Genomic DNA, 22,587 nt, shown 5'->3' on the forward strand with positions numbered 1-22,587 from the left:
AGTGCCCCTTCCCATTGAGGCACTTTTTTTAATGCCAAAGCGCTTGAAAAACGCCCCAGTGTGAAAGGGGTCTTAGCGGAGCTTTACCAGCGTTTTTCAGGTGCTGGCATTGTGAAAGGGCTCTGAAAGCACTCAGCTTTCACATAGGGATTGCAGATGAGGCTTCTTTCAGGCGCTTTACATGCGCTTTTTTTAACGCCAAAGCACCCTAAATGCCCAGTGTGAAAGGGGTCTAAAAAGTGTTTTGTAAAGGATACATTGTAAAATAATGGGGTCCCAACACAAGACTATCCTACATGCAGGGCTCAAAATTTCAAGTCCTGAGCTACTAGCCAGGCCTCAAGGGTTACTCGCCACCAGTTGCCCCGCCCAACCCCTACCATGTCCTGCCCCTAGACACGCCCTCCTAAATTATCTCATGAAATTACACTTAAATGTTTTATGCAGAATGAAGTTATAAAAATACATATTAACAACAACTTTATCCGTGCCCAAAAATGCAGCCACGTGTCCCCAGTGAAGCCACGTGTCCCCAGTGCAGCCTACCTGTGCTGGGTAAGAGAGAGGAGAGCCGCCGCCGCATTGTTCAAAGCGCGTGGAACGGCACGCGGCAGGGAACACAGCTATTGAATTGAAAGCTGTTATATTCCCTGCGCTTTGAACAATGCGGTGGCGGTGACTCTCCTCTCTCTTCCCCTAAGATCACTCCCACACTCGCCAGCCCTCAAAATCCATTTGCAAAATGCGAGCAGGCGAGTGGAAATTTTGAGGGCTGTACATGTACACTTCTATGAAGTCTAACTTGCAAAGTGACATATGTCTGATCAGTTAGCTAAATCCCTGAAGATGCCAGTATTGTTTACTGTTCACTTTTTAAGTCCAACCCTTTATTTGAGCCCACTACAGTATCTCTCACCTCCAGATTCATGTGACAAGGGGCTGCAGAAGCATTTTTACAAAATCTGGCTTCATAGTTTTTGATTTAAATTCAAAATGTCACACTCAGTGGACTTTACACTTTTGGACAGCTGAAATGATACTTGGGTGTATTAATAGCTCACTTATAATTGTATTGGTAGTGTTTAATGTGCACCTGTCATGAGACACACCTGACATTGTTGAATTCCTGCTGGAAATGCTAGTTGCCTGGCCATGTCGGTTTAATATACTTCTGAGTCACAGACCTGTAACTAGGATGAAGCAAACATGGAAGTTGGAAAAAAAACTGAATTTTGTATTGCCATACATATTCAGTGTCAGTGAATTCAGAGTCAGTGAATTAAAGTACTAAAATTGATTAATCAGAATGAAAATCATACAACTAGCATTTCAAGAAGGATATTATCAATAACATGCGTCAGTAAGTGGTTGGAAATCTGTGATTAACACAGAAGTGGCTTTTGGGTAATTTTTAGAAATCTGCACAGAAATGATAAAAGCTTTTGGGCTAATGAAGCATTTTAAACAGTTTATAAGTCAAAGTCTAAAACATCTGTGGGGGTACTGGCCCGTTCAATTTCCTCCACAGTCTTGGAGATTGGTACTTGGTTTCTTTCGGCTTGTTGGAGATTGGACTCTAGGGATGCTTCAATTTGTTCTTGACACATTCTCAGGATATTCTATGATCACAGACAAAAAAAAAAAAAAAAAGTTAGAAATGTGATAAACAAACCTTGCATGTACCTTAAAAGGAAACCTGTGCAAACAACAATTACTGCTCTAATGGTAATGACTGGACATAAACCTTAACGATAGTATTGTTGTCACTCTTGGGATCCTGTACAATGGGTTCCACTCTTAGTTTTCTCTTGGAGAACCAGGGACAGGTAATCAAATACCACCCACTATCTTTGAAAATAGGAAAAAAAATCAGCTGCGCTCCAATTAGCTCTTCTTGCATTGTTTTTAATAATCAGTGAATTGTCTGTATACCAGTGGCGGCTGGTGCTCAATATTTTAGGGGGGGCAAACAATCCTGCCCCCCTCACTTGCACATATTACCCAGCCCCCCAGGCACAGGCCTGGCCTCGGTACTCACATCCTCCTATCTGCAATCAGGGCAATTTCTGCATCCATCCGCTCTGTCGCTTCCCTCCGGGGGCATGCTGCTCTTTGCTCCAGCTTGCAGAGGGGCCATTGCTTCTCCTCGTGGCTGAACAGGAAGGGAGTCCTGAGACCCGTTTGATCAGGATTCCTAAAATCCATGCGTACGGTGCCCTGCATGTAGGTTAGGGGCTGGGCAAATGGATTAGGGGGGCAGCCACCACTGCTGTATACAGTGATGTCTTCAACCCAAAACCAATCTTCCTTGACAACTTTCACCACTCCTGGCTTGCTCACAAGTATAGTGGAAGTCCAAAAGGATAGAGGAAGAGCTTATTGGAGTTTGGCTGAATTTTTTTTCTATTTTCAATGAAGAGTGGAGACAGATTGTGATGGCTGAAACCCAGGTTGTCCATGTGCAGGAGAGGCTGGTTTTAAGTAGAACTATGGATCTCTGTGTATTTCTGTTACCACCAACTATCACCCATCGCGTGAAATTACACATTCATTCCACACAGAGGTTTTTTGTTTAGGTTTGTTAAAGTGCACCTGTGCCCAAGCTATGGATATTAAAGTCTATGGACCTCTCTAGCTGCATGCAGTGTGACATGATTCATTCTTAAAGAACTTTAAAGATAACTCTGAATTGTTTTAGTTTCTAGGGGCCCATTCACCCCAAATTATCCTCTGAGCTCCCCAAAGCAAAAACTTGGAGGTATCCTTGACTTTAGCTTTACCATGCTCCTGTTAAACAGTTAAATGCGTGTGCTTCAAAAGACAATGGGGGGGCCGACATTTGGCTGTCACGTGGCGGGAAGTCTGTCTGGAACATAAACCTGAGCATTCACAGAAGTATATGTTAGGAGTGCCAATGCCAGACACCCTGCAGCTGCCACTCCTCCAGTTTCTCTCCTTGTAGCACATACCGCATGGCAACTCTTCCATCCCTGGCTAGTGAGACTCTGTACTGCTGGCCATGCCTTCTCTTTCAATTTCTGGCAAATGTACTTTCCTCAGAGAGCATCCTTGTTGCTAGGCAGCAGCTTGGCTTTATCTGCCCAGCCTCCTCTCTTTCCATACACTGGTGTCACTATGGTGATTAGTTTAACCACTTCCAGACCTGCTCATGTATATATACGTCCAAATTTTAAAGATGGATATCTCGGTAACGGCAGCAGCTGCTGCCACAACCGAGGTATCCATCTTTAGCATGAGCGGTCCTGTACACTTTAAGGGAGGTCTCCGCGGAGGATTCGCCGCGAGATCGCCGTTATCGGTGGCGGGGGCGCCCCGCTCCCGCCGCTCTCCCGCGCCCTCCGCCGCTTACCGTAGCCGTCGGTAGCGGCGGAGGCGATCGGGACCGTTTGGCAGCTGACTGGGGACGGGACTGAAGGAAAAATCTCCTTCACCCGTCCCCATAGCTCTGCTGGGCAGAAGTGACGTCAAACTGTCAGTCCCGCCCAGCCTCATAAAGAAACATTTTATTTTTTTTGTCATTTGAAAAAATGACATTTTCCAATTTTTTTTTTTTTTTTTGCATTTTAGTCTAAATATGAGATCTGAGGTCTTTTTGACCCCAGATCTCATATTTAAGAGGACCTGTCATGCTTTTTTCTATTACAAGGGATGTTTACATTCCTTATAATAGGAATAAAAGTGATCACATTTTTTTATTTTCAGTGTAAAAAGTAATAAAATAAATAAAAATAAATAAGAAAACCCCCAAAAAATGTTTTTAAAGCGCCCCGTCCCGACGAGCTTGCGCGCAGAAGCGAACGCATACGCGAGTAGCGCCCGCATATGAAAACGGTGTTCAAATCACACAAGTGAGGTATCGCCACGATCGTTAGAGCGAGAGCAATAATTCTAGCCCTAGGCCTACTCTGTAGCTCAAAAAATGCAACCTATAGAATTTTTTAAACGTCGCCTATCGAGATTTTTAAGGGTAAAAGTTTGACGCCATGCCACGAGCGGGCGCAATTTTTAAGCGTGACATGTTGGGTATCATTTTACTCGGCGTAACATTATCTTTCACAATATATAAAAAAAATGGGCCAAATTTATTGTTGTCTTATTTTTAAATTCAAAAAAGTGAATTTTTTCCAAAAAAAGTGCGCTTGTAAGACCGCTGCGCAAATACGGTGTGACAAAAAGTATTGCAATGACCACTATTTTATTCTCTAGGGTGTTAGAAAAAAAAAATATATAATGTTTGGGGGTTTTAAGTAATTTTCTAGCAGAAAAAAATGTTTTAGTCTTGCAAACACCAAATCTGAAAAACACCTAAGGTCTGGAAGTGGATAAACGTCACAAGCCCAGGGCTCGCCTTGTAAGCTCAGGCCTTGCCTTGTAGTCCCTGTCAGTCTTATATTGTCTCTAGAGTCTACCCCTACTGACTTTTAGCCTGGACAATGGATTACTATTTTGATCGTTGTCTGCGCTTACCCTTTGCCTGGATACTAATTACTAACTGATTAATGCCTGTCATGAACCTTGTCTAGATAATGGATACACGGCTGTTTGCCATCTTCCCTGACCCCTGCTTCGATAGCAGACTCTACCTCTGCCTGCTGCTAGCAATCCTGACCACTGCATTACTTGTCCTGCCAGACATTAATCCTGGGCACTGCATACAGTACCTGCTTGGAACCTTTTCCGCATCAGGAAAATCTTACGCGGTATGCAAATTCTCTTTCTCTCTCTCAAGGCAGAGGCGTTGCTAGGGGGGTGCGGGCCGCCCCGGGTGACACCCGCTAGAGGGGTGACACCATCCCGATTAAAAAAAACAAAAAAAACAACAACTTTTTTTAGGCTGACATGTGGGGGGGGGGGCGGCTCCCCCCCGCGACTGCAGCGATGAGCGCCGCGGAATCGGAGTGCCGAGCGCCGCGGTACAAGAGGAGTCCTCTCACAGCCACGGGCTGTTAGCGGTGGTCGGCACACAGGCACAGCCCACTCCTCTCTGTTTGTGTGTACAGAGGGGGAGGGGCCGAGGGGACCTTCTGTCCATGTGCCGTGGTGCTGCATGCGATGATCTGAGGTACTGCATGGGGAGGGGGGGTGTTTGCACCTGGGGGGGATTTCACTGAAGGGGTGGGGGGATGTACTAAGGGGGTATTTGCACTGAGGGGGTTTTCACTAAGGGGGGTTTGCACTAAGGGGGGGGTGTTTGCACTAGGGGGTTGCACCGAGGGGGTTTGCACTGAGGGGGGGGTTGCACTGAGGGGGGGTGTCTGCACTGAGGGGGTGTCTGCACTGAAGGGGGGTCTGTGTAACATGCAGGGGTCCAGAGGTGCAGGTGGCTGTGTAATGTAAAAGAGGTGCAGTGATGCAGGGTGCTGTGTAATGTAAAGGGGTGCAGAGGGCTGTGTAGTGTAAAAGGGTCCAGAGGTGCAGGGGGCTATGTGATGTAAAGGGGTGCAGAGGAGCAGGTGGCTGTGTAATGTAAAAGGGGTGCAGTGATGCAGGGTGCTGTGTAATGTAAAGGGGTCCAGAGGTGCAGGGTGCTGTGTAATGTAAAGGGGTCCAGTGATGCAGGGTGCTGTGTAATGTAAAGGGGTCCAGAGGTGCAGGGGGCTATGTGATGTAAAGGGGTCCAGTGGTGCAGGGGGCTGTGTAATGTAAAAGGGTCCAGAGGTGCAGGGGGCTATGAGATCTAAAGGGGTCCAGTGATACAGGGTGCTGTGTAATTTTAAAGGGGTCCAGTGATGCAGGGTACTGTGTAATTTTAAAGGGGTCCAGTGATGCAGGGGGCTGTTTAATGTAAAGGGGTCCAGTGATGCAGGGGGCTGTGTAATGTAAAGGGGTCCAGTGATGTAGGGTGCTGTGTAATGTAAAGGGGTCCAGAGGTGCAGGGTGCTGTGTAATGTAAAGGGGTCCAGAGGTGCAGGGTGCTGTGTAATGTAAAGGGGTCCAGAGGTGCAGTGGGCTATGTGATGTAAAGGGGTCCAGTGGTGCAGGGGCTGTGTAATGTAAAGAGATGCAGGGTGCTGTGTAATGTAAAAGGGTCCAGAGGTGAAGGGGGCTGTGAGATGTAAAGGGGTCCAGTGATGCAGGGAGCTGTGTAATTTGAAAGGGGTCCAGTGATGCAGGGTACTGTGTAATTTTAAAGGGGTCCAGTGATGCAGGGGGCTGTGTAATGTAAAGAGGTCCAGAGGTGCAGGGTGCTGTGTAATGTAAAGGGGTCCAGAGGTGCAGTTGTGGAGAGGGGTACACAGTAGTAACAAAAAGATATTGAAGGATGCAGAGGTATGCAGGGGACACAGTGGGGTGTTTTTACATTTTAACGTGGGGGGGTGCCAGATATTGGATCCGCCCCGGGTGCCAAATGCTCTAGGTACGCCCCCGGCCTATAGGCTCCTGAGATGTGACTTCCGGTTCTGGAGAAAGAGAGGTGGGGGAGGGGACAAAGAAAAATGGAGAGAAAGAAGAAGGGATAGAACGAACAAGAAAGATGGATAGGGAGAGAGAGAAAAGGGGAAGAAAGGAGAACAGAGAGCAAACAGTAGGGTAAAAAATATTTGAAAAATGTTATTGGGGGGGGTGACACCATATTTTACCGCACCAGGTGACACCAACCCTAGTGACGCCACTGTCTCAAGGTCACCGAGTAGCATCCTGTTCCTATGAATATAGCACAGTGCCTTAGGCCCTGGGGTATGAAAATTCTGGTAGGCACTTAAGGAAAAGGCAGACAATGTGGGTAAATCTGTGCAAAGTTCTCACTATTTTCACAGAACAGGATGCAAACAGGTGACCCTTAAAGCATGTTCTAAGGATTTGGGGGCTCCCTAGGTGCCAAGTGGTTTTGGCAACACACACACACAATTCACAGATCTTTCAAATATATATATATATATATATATATATATATATATAACAAATATACAAATCAGAAAATATAAAAGATATAGCTATAGCAAAACATCTGACAAAAAGTTAAAGTGGAGGTTCACCCGAAAAGTTAATTTTTAACCTTAGATTGATGCTCATTTTGTCAAGGGGAATCGGGTAGTTTTTTTAAAATCTAAGCAGTACTTACCGTTTTAGAAAGCGATCTTCTCCGCCGCTTCCGGGTATGGGCTGTGGGACTGGCCGTTCCTATTTGATTGACAGTCTTCCGACGGTCACATACATCGCGTCACGATTTTCCGAAAGTAGCCGAACGTCGGTGCGCAGGCACCGTATAGAGCCGCACCGACGCTCGGCTTCTTTCGGCTACTCGTGACGCGATGTGTGCAACCGTCGGAAGCCTGTCGGAAGACTGTCAATCAAATAGGAACGCCCAGTCCCGAAGACCATACCCGGAAGCGGTGGAGAAGATCGCTCTCTAAAACGGTAAGTACTGCTTAGATTTAAAAAAAACGACCCGATTCCCCTTGACAAAATGAGCATTAATCTAAGGTTAAAAATTTTTTTTTGGGTGAACTCCCGCTTTAATAGGGGGAAAAATATGAAACTGGATGTGAGGCAAAAAATAAATAAAAATCTTACCGGGTCACAGTGGATGGCTTGTGCAAGGTAGTTTGTAATTGTCAAACTAGAATAAACTATCCCCAATTTTTCCGGCCTCAGCCCAGTCACAGCAGCTACTAAACTAGCTGCACATAACAGAGAAGGAGGTAGTGCAATAAAAGTACAGTCTGAAAAGCGAAGACAATAGGCATGTTAGTAAAAATCACCAAATAAAAAAAAAAAAAAAAAAGGGACAGCTTGTAATGAATCTCATAAATAAAAAAGTTTAAACTGTACAAAATCCAATTTATGAGACTTTTCAGCTCAAAAATATTTATCTGTTATATGAACTTTTTAAAAATATTAAAAATTAGATGCAGGATAATTGAACCATCCCCTTTATCTGTTGGAAGCTAAAGCAAAAACTTTGCAAATTAGTTATTATACAGGATTTATGTAGCACCAACAGTTTGTGCAGCCTTTTAAAATAAAACTTAGTTCCCTGATTCCCTTTAGATGCAATAATGCAAAATAAATGAATCTCCATCAGTGCTTTTATTTCTATATACAGTCATGGCCGAAATTGTTGGCACCCCATACATTTTTCCAGAAAATCAAGTATTTCTCACAGAAAAGTATTACAGTAATACATGTTTTGCTATACACACATTTATTCCCTTTGTGTGTATTGGAACAAAACAAAAAAAGGGAGGAAAAAAAGCAAATTGGACATAATGTCACACAAAACTCCAAAAATGGGCTGGTCAAAATTCTTGGCACCCTTTCAAAACTGTGGATAAATAAGATTGTTTCAAGCATGTGATGCTCCTTTAAACTCACCTGGGGTGAGTAGCAGATGTGGGCAATATAAAAATCTCACCTGAAAGCAGATAAAAAAGAAAATAAGTTCACTTAGTCTTTGCATTGTGTGTGCCACACTAAGCATGAACAACAGAAAGAGGAGAAGAGAACTGTCTGAGGACTTGAGGACCAAAATTGTCCATCTCTAGAGATCTAGATTTGCCTTTGTTCACAGTGCGCAACATTATCAAGACGTTTGCAACCCATGGCACTGTAGCTAATCTCTCTGGGCGTGGACAGAAGAGACAAATTAATGAAAGGTTGCAACGCAGGATAGTCCGGATGGTGAATAAGGAGCCCCAAACAAGTTCCAAAGAAATTCAAGCTGTCTTGCAGGCTCAGGGAGCATCAGTGTCAGCGTGAACTATCCATCGACATCTAAATGAAATGAAACTCAATGTCAGGAGACCCAGGAGGACCCCACTGCTGACATAAAAGAGCAAGTCTACAGTTTGCCAAAATGTACTTAAGCCAAAATCCTTCTGGGAAAACTTCTTGTGGACAGATGAGACCAAGATAGAGCTGTTTATCGAAAATGGAATGAGGCCTACAATGAAAAGCACACAGTACCTACAGTGAAATATGGTGGAGGTTCAATTATGTTTTGGGGTTGTTTTTCTGCCTCTGGCACTGGGTGCAAGGCATCATGAAATCTGAGGATTACCAAAGGATTTTGGGTCGCACTGTAGAGCCCAGTGTCAGAAAGCTGGCTTTGCGTCCGAGATCTTGGGTCTTCCAGCAGGACAATGACCCCAAAGATACGTCAAAAAGCACCCAGAAATGGATAGCAACAAAGTGCTGGAGAGTTCTAAAGTGGCCAGCAATGAGTCCAGATCTAAATCCCATTGAACACCTGTGGAGAGATCTTAAAATTGCTGTTGGGCGCCTTTCCAATAAGAGAGACCTGGAGCAGTTTGCAAAGGAAGAGTGGTCCAAAATTCTGTGTGAGAGGTGTAAGAAGTTTATTGATGGTTATAGGAAGCGACTGATTTCAGTTATTTTTTTCCAAAGGGTGTGCAACCAAATATTAAGTTAAGGGTGCCAAGAATTTTGACCAGACCATTTTTGAGTTGTTTGTGACATTATGTTCCTCCTTTTTTTGGTTTTGTTCCAGTACACACAAAGGGAATAAACATGTGTATAGCAAAACATGTGTTACTGCAATACTTTTCTGTGAGAAATACAAATGGCAGAGCACACCACCCACCTCATGGCTGCCCTATTCCACTACTGCTGCCACAGCCTTGACATAAGCCCGGTCTAGCCTGTGGTGTATGTCTCCATGTATCTGTACCTGAATTACTGCCGGGGGATGCTGCACCCACTACTGCTCAGGTCAGGGTGAGGTCTTCTCCCACTCCCTCCTGGGCTGTTTGTTCTAGCCAGCCTTGTGCTGCTCACCGGGGCCGCCGTTTGATGTTTCAGGATGCTGTTGCAGCTTTAGCTCTGCTTCCGCTGCCCTGCACCCCGTCACCACTAGACAAGTGGGGGACTGTCACTAGGGATGCCACCTGTTGTTCAAGCCAAACCCAAACACTATTCCTCCTCTCTCCACCAACTACCCCTGCCATACGCTCCACACTCCTCTCCTGTACATATTACCCCCCCCGCCATACACTCTGCACTCCTCTCCTGTACATATTATCCCTCGCCATACACTCCGTACTTCTCTCCTGTACATATTACTCCCCGCCATACACTCCTCACTCCTCTCCTGTACATATTACCCACCACCGTACATTCCGCACTCCTCTCCTGTACATACTACTCACCACCATACACTCTGCATTCCCTATTTAACACTACCACATTCTGCACTATATAAGTCATCTCAGACTCTCTTTAACAACATATACGTCTATATAAGTCATCTCAGACTCTCTTTAACAACACCCCCTTTAAGCCAATATTTAGCACAATTTAAGACATATCCACTGTTCACCACAACGCACTTTGCGCGCCATATTGTTATTCTTCTTGATGCCTAGAGCCCAGTTTTGATCTTGCACATGGGCCCGCTGATTTCATACGCCCCTGCCCCCAAAAAATCGACAAAAAAATATGTACAAAATAATCTTTTAGGGGAGGGGGGGTTGTCCCTGAATGGCAGTTTGGAAATGTGGTCACCCTAGCAGCTGGTCTATCAAGCTGAACACATTTAAGCTGACAGACAAACATTACTGCGGATCCATGACATTGATACACCACACCTGAAGTGTACCGTGTTCCCCCGAAAATAAGACCGGGTCTTATATTAATTCTGGCTAAAAAAACACACTAGGGCTTATTTTCAGGGGATGTCTTATTTATTTATGGTATGTACAAAAAAGTTTCTCCCCCTGTCTGCTCTGGAGGAGCATTGTGAAATTCTGTAATCCCAAAAATAATTATTTGTTTAAAGACCTTATAAAATGATGTAACCCGTTCTGTAAAAAGATAATATCATGTGCAGTGTGTCTCCTTGTGTAACATTATTGTGGAAAATACCTTATTTACAGTGCCGCTTGCCTCTCACGTGACCTGCTGGAGCTCAAATACTGCAGAGGGAGGGACCAAGATCCCCAATGACGTCAGCCCCACTCTGAGTACTGCAGTGGGTAGGGGCTTAATAAAGTTTTATTAAAAAAAAACAGCTGACATCAGCCGGGAGGAGAGGAGAAGAGCTCTGGCAGGTCACGTGAGCGCCCAGCAGTGCTTTAAATAAGGTATTTTCCACAATAAAGTTACAAAAGGGAGACACACTGCACATTATATAATCTTTTTACAGAATGGATTACATGTTTATACAAGGACTTTAACTAGGGCTTATTTTTGGGGTAGGGCTTATATTGCAGCCATCCCAGAAACTCACGCTAGGTCTTATTTTCGGGATAGGGCTTATTTTAGGAGAAACAGGGTATTATATACCGTACACTGCAGAATGCACTGTATATATATGCTACACTGAATGCAGAGTATATTTATATATACTAGACATACACACACACACATAATACAGGAGATGGTCAGAGACTACAGACACTGTACAGGAGATGATCAGAGACTGCGGACATTATACAAGAGATCAATGCAGCCTTACCAGTGCCATCAAATGCAGCCTCACTGTGCCCACCTGCAGCCTTACTGTGTCCACCATGCAGACTCACTGTGTCTAACAATGCAGCCTCACTGTGCCCACCTGCAGCCTCACTTTGCCAATAATGCAGACTCACTGTGCCCATCTGCAGCCTCACTGTGCCCACCTGCAGCCTTATCGTGCCAACAATGCAGCCTCACGATTTTCTGGAAAAACTTCTGGGGTGCCAACAATTTTGGGCCATGACTGTATAAACCATCAATTAAATGCACACCAAAAATGATATAAAAAAATGTTCAGTGAAGGACCTGAGCATTCCTGGAATGATTAGAAGTCATTGTGCCTGTAACTTTAAAGCCTCATACACACGATCCAACTTCATGGCCATAATCAGATGACGGACGTGTTGGGTCCGACCTAGTGTATGCTCTATCAGACAATTATTGGCTGAATTAACAACAAAAGTTGGCTCTTAATGCTCACCAATTGTTGGGTAATAAATCTGTTACGTCGGTTTATCCAATCGTGTGTACGCAAGTTGGTCCAACTAAAATCCGATGTACAAACACGCATGCTCAGAACCAATGTTAAACATCAGCCAACAATAGCAGAAGTTTCCCAAAGGGTGGTGGTAAAAGCTGAAAAACCACGGGGTTTGGTGAATGTTGGCTGAAAATGTAGTTCCGTGTGTATGCAGAACAAGTTCACGGCCACTGCCCATTCGGGCCAAAATCCATGGAAAAGTTGGTTGGAAGTACGATTGTGCGTATGAGGCTGTACTCTCAGCTTTTATTGCTGAATTTATAGAGACTACGCCAGTGGAAAAGAATGAGAAATGGCAATGCTGATCCCCCTTTTGATAATACTATTTCCTGGCTGACATGCTAGTGCTTTGATTTCTGAGTTTCTGACATGGAACAAGTATTCAAATGTGTGCGTAAAAATTTTGGTATGCATACACATGGCAGAACTTTTTCAGCCAACATTCACCAAATCACATGGCTTTTCAGCTCTTTACCAGCACCCTTTGGGCAACTTCTGCTATTGTTGTCTGATGTTTAGCATTGGTTCAGAGCATGCGTGTTTGTACTTTGGACTTTAGTCTGATGGACTTGTGTACACACGATCGGATGATCCTCAATCGGACATTTGTTGCCAGAAAGTTTGAGAACATGCACAGTGAACATTTGTCCATTGAAAAAACAATTGTCCGATGGAGCATACAGACGGTCGGATTGTCTGAAAAAACATGTCCGTCGGACTGTTGTCAAAAAGTCAGATCGTGTGCATGGGCCTTAAGACAGCGCTGCATCTGTGTTAGGTTGCCGGCTCAGTGAAGGAAATTGTGGCTGGTTGAACCTTCAGAGGGTTCAGTGGCTTAGATCACTGGCTGCTGCCTTTATGGAAGTGACTGTGAAAAGCTCTTTTTGAAGATATAGAGCAAGTTTAGAGGAGCACCAAGTACGTCAATATTAAGAGGTTTATTGAAGCACTTAGACACAGATAAAAATCCAATATATTGTTTGGGGGTATTGCCTCCCCCTTCCTATGTTGCCCCCTGATGATGAAGGGGGAGGCAGTTCCCCAAAACATGATGTATTTTTACCTGTGAACTAAGTGCTTCAGTAAACTTCTTAATATTCACCCGGTGTTGTGATTTACTTCTAAACCTGGCACTCTTCTAAACCTGTTCTATACAATAAGTATAGAAAAAGGAAATACTGTACTGACAATTTAGTCTATAGTAAGGATGAGCTCTGGCGTGTTCGCATAGAACACGTGCAGAGCCCGCCAGGAAGTGCGCACGACGCTGTGCTAATCACAGCCAGATCGACATTGTCCCGATGCTCGGCTGCAGGGATCGTGAAATGTCTCCCTGGCGGTTATTAGCGCAGCGCCGTGCACACTTCCTGGCGGGCTCTGCACGTGTTCTATGCGAACACGCCAGAGCTCATCCTTAGTCTATAGTATAAACTATATGCATGAAAATGCAATCACAAGAGAGCAAAGGTGTAATATGACAAAAGACACTGATTATTGGGCTATCATGTTTGCACTCACCTGTGGTGCACAGTGCAATGAAGGTCTCTGAGTGCTTCCTGACTTGCTGCAGTTTCTCTGCTGGAAGCCTCAGCAGTGCCAGGAAATACGGAAGAAAGTCTCTCGGTGTCACTGCTTCTATGTCCCACTGAAGCTTGTTCAGGACCAGCAGTTCCATTGACTAGACAAGGGAAGATCATTTCAGAACAAATGTATGAAAATTTGCCTTTTAATTACTGTTTTGCACCTTCGGCTTTTTCCAGTTTACCAATATGTAAATGTGGTGGATACAGGTTTTTCTCTTTATTTTCACCCAGTTATCACACCAGTAACACACTCTGTCTTGGGGTGTCTCCACGTAATGGGGGAACAACGGAGACCCCCATGGACAGCAGCATTGTCAATCTGGGGAGAGGGTAGTGTTAGACACACATGTAAATTTGGATGGACTTGACTATAAAATTAAAACCTAACTCCAGCTAAGACTTTTTAAGCAGTTACAGCAACAGTTTTTCCCTTTTGGGATAAAGCTTTTACATAAATGAATAAAAGCTAGCAATGTAAGTTCCCTTGTCAGTGTTAAAAGTGTTTCCCTCAACCCTGTAACTGCCACTTTTGCTGAACAGCTTGGTCTGTAAGTGGAAGTTGAAAGATAGCATACTTACTGGCCAGATAAACAGGTGAAAATAAAGGAAACAACTAAAAACAAACTAATAGGGCCACCACATGGTAAGCTGCAATTTATAACATTTTTGCTATTGGGTTTAAATACACTTTTAGTTGTATGCAGCAATGCTGTATCCTGGCCTAGGCCAACAAGGCCCAGGCCAGCAATTTGCAGGGGGGGCAGCACAGAAAGAGTGCCCGCCGCCTTGCGCTACACTGTTAGTGTAACGCAAGCTGCTTCTAAGTTTGATTGTCCTATCATCCTGGACCACAAATCTTCCTCACTGTGCTATATGTTTTCTGCTGCATGGTTATATCTTCTTAGTCCTCTCTCTAAAATTTTCAATATTGTGCTTAACCACTTAAGCCCCGGACCAAAATGCTGCCTAAAGACCCAAGGGGTTTTTACAGTTCGGGACTGCGTCGCTTTAACAGACAATTGCGCGGTCGTGCGACGTGGCTCCCAAACAAAATTGGCGTCTTTATTTCCCCACAAATAGAGCTTTCTTTTGGTGGTATTTGATCACCTCTGCGGTTTTTATTTTTTGCGCTATAAACAAAAATAGAGCGACAATTTTGAAAAAAATGCTATATTTTTTACTTTTTGCTATAATAAATATCCCCCAAAAACATATATAACATTTTTTTTCCCTCGGTTTGGGCCGATACGTATTCTTCTACCTATTTTTGGTAAAAAAAAATCGCAATAATCGTTTATCGGTTGGTTTGCGCAAAATTTATAGTGTTTACAAAATAGGGGATAGTTTTTTTGCATTTTTTTTTTTTTTACTACTAATGGCGGCGATCAGCAATTTTTTTCGTGACTGCGACATTATGGCGGACACTTCGGACAATTTTGACACATTTTTGGGACAATTGTCATTTTCACAGCAAAAAATGCATTTAAATTGCATTCTTTACTGTGAAAATGACAGTTTGCAGTTTGGGAGTTAACCACAGGGGGCGCTGTAGGAGTTAGGGTTTACTTTGTGTGTGTTTACTAGTGTAGGGGGGTGTGGCTGTAGGAATGACGTCATCGATCGTGTCTTCCCTATAAAGGGAATGACGCGATCGATGCGCTAACACAGTGAAGCACGGGGAAGCCGTGTTTACACACGGCTCTCCCCGTTCTTCAGCTCCGGGGAGCGATCGCGACGGAGCGGCTATAAACGAATAGCCGCGCCGTCGTCCCGGATCGCTCCTGAAGCCACGGGGACCACCGCATGTACGGGGGGGGGGGTCCCGATCGGACCCCCGACCCACGTCAAGCAGGGCACGTATATATACGTACATGTGCCTGCCTGTGCCATTCTGCTGACGTATATGTACATGAGGCGGTCCTTAAGTGGTTAAAGTAGAACTATAGGCAACATTTTTTTTCTTTTTTCATTTTGGATAGAGTAAGGGAGGGTTATAGCCCCTGTCAGTTGATTTTTTAACCTCCCTGTCCCATTGCAGGGATTTCCCTTCACTTCCTGCCCCATAGCCAAACAGGAAGTGAGGAAAGCTATGCAAATTAGGGAATCCATTGCCCCCCCCAGCCCCTAAGAACTAGTGTCCCCACTCGAAAATTTCAGGGTGGGTCTTAAACAGAAAAGGGTGTGGCCTTAACAGGAAGGGGTGGGTCATATTTAAATTAAGGGGTACACAAGTTTAGTCTGGCCTAGGGCAGCACAAAACCTAAATACACCACTGGTTTGCAGGGTTATGTAAATGTACAATTTTCCATATTTTGGATGGGTATTTGATTATTTAACTTTTAAATATAGTTAATTTAACCAGTTCCCGACCCCCGCATGTACATATACGTCCACAATATGGCACGTACAGGCACATGGGCGTACACGTACGTCCTCGCCTATTAGCGGGTGGGGGGTCCGATCGGGACCCCCCCCGCTACATGCGGAGGTCGGGTCCGCTCGGGGAGCGATCCGGGACCACGGCGCGGCTATTTGTTTATAGCCGCTCCGTCGCGATCGCTCCCCGGAGCTGAAGAACGGGGAGAGCCGTGTGTAAACACGGCTTCCCCGTCCTTCACTATGGCGGCGCATCGATCGCGTCATTCCCTTTATAGGGAAGACACGATCGATGACGTCATTCCTACAGCCACACCCCCAAACAGTTGTAAACACATACTAGGTGCACCCTAACTCCTACAGCGCCACCTGTGGTTAACTCCCAAACTGCAACTGTCATTTTCACAATAAAGAATGCAATTTAAATGCATTTTTTGCTGTGAAAATGACAATGGTCCCAAAAATGTGTCAAAATTGTCCGAAGTGTCCGCCATAATGTCGCAGTCACGAAAAAAATTGCTGATCGCCGCCATTAGTAGTAAAAAAAAAAAAATTAATAAAAATGCAATAAAACTATCCCCTATTTTGTAAACACTATAAATTTTGCGCAAACCAATCGATAAACGCTTATTGCAATTTTTTTTACTAAAAATAGGTAGAAGAATACGTATCGGCCTAAACTGAGGAAAAAAAATGTTTTTATATATGTTTTTGGGGGATATTTATTACAGCAAAAAGTAAAAAATATTGAATTTTTTTCAAAATTGTCGCTCTATTTTTGTTTATAGCGCAAAAACTAAAAACCGCAGATGTGATCAAATACCACCAAAAGAAAGCTCTATTTGTGGGGGGAAAAAGGACACCAATTTTGTTTGGGAGCCACGTCGCACGACCGCGCAATTGTCTGTTAAAGCGACGCAGTCCCGAACTGTAAAAACACCTTGGGTCTTTAGGCTGCATATTGGTCCGGGGCTTAACTGGTTAATGCCCGGTATCCCAGGGGTGCAGTGGTGAGCATTTTGCTCCTGGCATGCCATTCAGTAAGGGTTTACATATACTTTTACAGGCCTGCCAGTGTCTACAAGCTCTACACTAATCTCTCCCTATTCAGTATGTCAGCAGCTTTCCCTATCACAGCTAAAGCAAACTGTCACATTGTCAATATGGCTGTTGGTAACCCCCCTTTTATAGCAAAGGGGCTTATGCAAAAGTCCACTTATTAGCCTTTCTAAGCCAGCTGACCAAAGTTCAAAGGCCAGTCAGTGCATCATGGTCACATCAATAATTCGCTGGGTCCATGACCATGCAGGATTTGCTGTAAACTCGTGGTATCTGTGAATTCCAACCTCAGCTCTATTTATTACTATTCTTTATTTTAAAATATTTTGTTTAAAATAGGAATTATTCCACCTCTTCAGACCTGAAATGCCTCAGTCATCTAAATGCAATGCAAAAATAAATTGTGCTGGGTACTGGCCCATTAATCAGTCTATAACTGGTACTTAGCAAAGCAGGAACAAATATTGTCTCTGGACAGCCGCACACTGAACAAATTGTAGCCTTTATTGAAAAAAGGACAGCACTACAAGTCACAGCAACATAAAATAAAACCTGACTGCTGAAGCGTTTCGCACTAACACTAGTGCTTAGTCATAATGACTAAGCACTAGTGTTGGTGCGAAACGTGTCAGGAGTCGGGTTTTATTTTATGTTGCTGTGACTTGTAGTGCTGTCCTTTTTTCAATAAAGGCTACAATTTGTTCAGTGTGCAGCTGTCCATAGACAATCTTTGTTCCTGCTTTGCCAAGTGCATTGCCTGCACCTGAGTTGTCTGCAACGGTGGATGTTCGTCTGGGTTCCCACCTGGAGCGGCTATTCCCCTTTCCCCTATAACTGGTACTTACCCGCAGCTCTGTGACAGTGAAAGAGTAGTCGGAATACATGCACAGGCTCTCAGTGGTTATTACTTGGGTCTCTTTCAGTTTCGAAGCAAGCAGAAGACAAGTTGCACCCAGGAGCTGAAGTCGCCTCTTTTCTACAGGTACCAGAGACAGGAACCGGTCCAAGCAATTTACAGCCAAGGGGAACACCTGTTCTCCACACCTCTCTTCACAGACCTGGTACAAAAAATTACCACATATATATGAGGTAAAAATAATTGTTTACAATTCTGTGAGAATAGTAATATGACAAATGTCATTGCTGACTTTCTTAAAGGTGCATGCTCTGTGGGTTTCCATATTGACCTTGGCTTCATTGTCTAGTGAGTTACTAATCTGGAATGTCAGAAAAGTATGAACATCCATCATACATGCTTGTTCCAGGTCAATAACTCAGTAGGTACTGAAATCAGCATAAAGATGACTGCCTCGGAACCTGCACTTTTAAAAATAAGTCAGGAATGGCAGGGACCATATTTTAATTGTACACATACTCTTAAAATAGATTTACATGGGCTACCATTGCTCCTGAAATTGCCCTGCTGTTATGCTGATCTATTGTACTTTCTGGTTTTGATTCACTAAAGGCAAATAGGCTTATCACTTAGCAAGGGAATTTACTGTTAGCTTAGTGAATAAGGTTAGGCTTTGCTGACTTTCATCATGCAATCATGTGCAAGCAAAAATACTGGACCAGATCCACAAAGAGCCAGCGTAACGTAGAAATTCCCATTTAAGTTACACTGCCTTAAAATTTCTACCTAAGTGCCCGATCCACAAAGCACTTACCTAGAAATTTTCGGCTGTGTAACTTAAATTCCGCCGGCGCAAGGCGTTCCTCTTCAAATGGGGGCGATTCCCATTTAAATTAGGCGCGCTCCCGCGCCGGCCGTACTGCGCATGCTCGTGACGTCATTTTCCCGACGTGCATAGCGCGAAATTACGTTACGCCGAGCTTTGTGGATCGCGATGGGTCAATAAAGTTGCGTCGAAAAAAAAAAAAGATACGGCGAAAAAAAAAAAATTTAAAACAAAAAAAAAAACGCGTCGCTGGACAGAAGGGTCTGCTTTTACAAGGTGTAAACAGTTTACACTTTGTAAAAGCAGCCCTAATTTTACGATTGCAAACTAAAACTTACGGAGAAAAAACGAAGCTGAAAAGCTTTGTGGATCTCCGTAAGTGCTAATTTGCATACCCGAGGTGGCATTTCGACGCAAAATGCCCCCAGCGGCGGATGCGGTACTGCATCCTAAGATCCGGCAGTGTAAGTCCCTTACACATGTCGGATCTTCTGTCTATCTCTTGGAAACTGATTCTGTGGATCAGTTCCAAAGATAGAAACAGGGATACGACGGCGTATCAGTAGATACGACGGCGTATCCCTTTTGAGGATCTGGCCCACTGTTTTTTATTCTCCTCCCAAGTGATTAAGTATTCTTTGGAAAGTGATGTTCCAGTACACAACATTCCCTTGCAAAGTGCACAGACTATTTGCCTTTAGTAAGTCAGCCCCAGAGTTCCTAACTTGGAGCAAGTATGCAGATCAGGAGTTTTTATGCATACAAAGGAATATCAGAGAAAAATGAAAATTGATTCAAAGCATTGAAACAGAACTGTCTGGATGACAGCCAGGCAATTGGAATTTTGAAAAAGTCAGGAAGCCTCCATATTTTCTTCATAACAGGCTTTGTTTAAAATGTACAGAAAAATTAATACATATCTTCCACACTCAATAATAATAAACAATAAAGGAAAAAAGCTGCAATGCAGTACATTTTTGTTTTTATGTTCAATACCACTTTAATGTACGTACAGCATACTAAGTTGGAAAATATTTTTAAAGAGATGTGTCCCTTTGCCATTAAATACATTTCAGTTTACTATATCCAGATTTGAATTTTCTCATCATTATAGTTAAAAACAAATGCCAATTTCACCCTTCTATCCATTAGAAAATCGAACAAATGCTCCAAAATTTAAAGTTCAGCTGGAAAAATCCTTTGGTTGTCTTACCTCCAGCATCCAGCTGGTCAACATTTTCCTCATGTAGGGATGCATCTCTCTTTGTACACACTGGAAGTAAGTTGGGGATGGGGTGTATCTCTCTTGAGCTGTAAGCAGCCTCTCCAGGACCCTGCTCTGCAAAAGGACAGGATCAGCCTGTGCTCTGAGCTCTTTCTCAGGTTCCCAGCACAGCAATCTGCTCTCCATCACTTTATCTGTTCCTGCTGTTGTTCCGCAAGTGCTATTAGTTGAGAGATGTTCCTTTAAACTTTTTCAGCTTGACCTGTTAAATCCCAGCTAATATACTTCCAGACTACGGTAAGCCCTTCCCACTGCCCCTACACAACTGCCAATCACAGCTACTGTTTGTGATCAGGGGACAAAAGATGCTCCCAGTGATTCTGTCCTTTTTCATCAACAAGACGATATTAGTGGCTTACCTCTAGGGACTAATAAACAGAAGGATCATGTCACTGGGGGGAATGCAATCATTTACCAAAAAAGTAGATAAAGTGCATATGTGCTCCCAGAAATAATCTAAGACTTTTTTTAAAAGAGCATTGGTCATTGGAGAAGTATTTTTCGTATTTTTTTTTACCAATTTCATAATACAATGTGTTCCTTTATATTATTTTACCTTTTTCTTAATAATTTTAATGATTAAAATGGAGTTGTAAAGGATTTTTTTTTTCACCTTAATGCAATCTATGCATGACTGGTGCACTGCTAGAGTCCTAGCTCATTACCCCCCTTAAAATAAAACCACCTTACATAACCCTTAACCTAGATTAAAAACATGACACCTTCTGGATTAACCACTTGACCACCAGGCACGTAAACCCCCTTAATGACCAGACCAATTTTCAGCTTTCGGTGCTCTGACAATAACTCAGTCATACAACACTGTAACCAAATTAAAATGTTGTCCTTTTTTTCCCACAAATAGAGCTTTCTTTTGGTGGTATTTGATCACCTCTGCGGTTTTTATTTTTTCCGCTATAAATGAAAAAAGAACGAAAATTTTGTAAAAAAATGAATTTTTCTTCATTTCTATTATAAAATTTTGCAAAAAAGAAAATTTTCTTCATAAATTTGGCCTAAAATGTATACTGCTACATATCTTTGGTTAAAAAAAAAAAAAAATTGGTTATTATTTAGTCTGGGTGAATGTTATAGGGTCTACAAGCTATGGCACCAATTACTGAAAATTGATCAATTTGATCACACCTGAAGTACTGACAGCCTCTCTCGTTTCTTGAGACCCTAACATGCCAGAAAAGTACAAATATATTCCAAGGTATTTAGAAAGAGGCATGGTGAGTTTTTTTAAGTTGTAATTTTTTCCCACAATTCATTGCAAAATCAAGATTTTTTTTTTTCACAAAATGTTCATATTAGCAGGTTATTTCTCACACACAGCATATACATACCACAAATCACACCCCAAAACACATTCTGCTATTCCTCCCGAGTATGGCGATACCACATGTGTGAGACTTTTACATAGCGTGGCCACATAGAGAGGCCTAACATGCAGGGAGCACCATCAGGCGTTCTGGAACACCCAGACCAATTCTGACATTCCTCTCCTAAATGGAAAAATCATCATTTATTTGCTAGAAAATCACATAGAACCCCAAAACATTATATATGCTTTTTTAGCAAAGACCCTAGTGAATACAATGGCGGTCGTTGCAACTTTTTATCGCGCACGGTATTTTCGCAGCAATTTTTCGAACGCTTTTTTTTGGAAATAAAACGGTTTTGTGCTTAAAAAAAACAAAAAAAACATTAAAGTTAGCCCAATGTTTTTGCATATTATGAAAGATGAAGTTACGCCAAGTCAATAGATACCCAACATGTCACCCTTCAAAATTGCACACGCTTGTGGAATGGCGCCAAACTTCGCTACTTAAAAATTCCCATAGGTGACGCTTTAAATATTTTTACTGGTTACATCTTTTTAGATGGAGAAGAGGTCTAGGGCCAAAATTATTGCTCTCGCTCTAACGTTCGCAGCGATACCTCACATGTATGGTTTGAACACCGTTTTCATATGTGGGCTGGACTTACGAGTGCGGTCGCTTCTGTATACGAGCACACGGGAACAGGGGCGCTTTACATTTATTTTTATTTTTTTATTGTTCATTTTTCTTTATTTATTTTAGTTTGACATGTTTTTCCCCAAAAATAAATGTTTTGACCACTTTTATTCCTATTACAAGGAATGTAAACATCCCTTGTAATTAGGGTTGAGCGAACCCGAACTGTAAAGTTCGGGTTCGGTACGGACTTTGGGTTTTTCCCGAACCCGGACCCGAACCTGAATAGTTGGAAAAGGTCCGGGTTCGGAGTTCGGGTATGTTTTGGCGCGCTGCACGGCGTTTCGCCATTCGTGTTACTACTGTGACTTGGAACTGATCACAGCCATGCCTACTTATGGCATGGCTGTGATTGGCCAGTGCAGCATGTGACCCATCATGTGACGTGCCTCTATATTAGATAGAGGCACACAGCACAGATCGTCACTCTGCTTCACTCTAGATAGGGAAGGAAAGGCTGCTGGAATCTGCTGCATAGGGAAAGTCTAATGCCGCGTACACACCATCACTTTATGTGATGAAAAAAAACGACGTTTTTAAAAACTTCACTTTAATTGACCGTGTGTGGGGGAAAACGTTGTTTTATGTCTTGTAAAAAACGACC

General features: G+C 43.3%; 1 protein-coding gene across 1 annotated transcript; it reads right to left on the minus strand.

Moving 5' to 3' along the window:
- Window positions 1–589: 589 nt before the first annotated feature.
- On the minus strand, window positions 590–20,137 carry LOC120916056 (G1/S-specific cyclin-D1-like). The gene is made up of 5 exons (XM_040326897.1): window positions 19,891–20,137; window positions 17,841–18,053; window positions 13,496–13,655; window positions 7,537–7,685; window positions 590–1,619 (listed from the first exon to the last, which is right to left on the minus strand). Exons 1-5 carry the CDS (start codon window positions 20,086–20,088, stop codon window positions 1,470–1,472), a joined length of 870 nt encoding a protein of 289 aa, XP_040182831.1. The 5' UTR covers window positions 20,089–20,137; the 3' UTR covers window positions 590–1,469.
- Window positions 20,138–22,587: the final 2,450 nt, after the last annotated feature.

This window comes from Rana temporaria, chromosome 10 (genome assembly GCF_905171775.1).
Source record: "Rana temporaria chromosome 10, aRanTem1.1, whole genome shotgun sequence".
In the NCBI taxonomy this organism is placed as follows: Eukaryota; Metazoa; Chordata; class Amphibia; order Anura; family Ranidae; genus Rana; species Rana temporaria.

Coding starts and splice junctions, on each gene's coding strand:
- LOC120916056 (XM_040326897.1), bottom strand. CDS start 20,088: ATGGAGAGCAGATTGCTGTGCTGGGAACCTGAGAAAGAGCTCAGAGCA. Junction 7,686..13,495: donor CATTGCACTGTGCACCACAG/GTGAGTGCAAAC, acceptor TTCGCTTTTCAG/ACTGTACTTTTATTGCACTA. Junction 1,620..7,536: donor AAGCCATCCACTGTGACCCG/GTAAGATTTTTA, acceptor CTGTGATCATAG/AATATCCTGAGAATGTGTCA.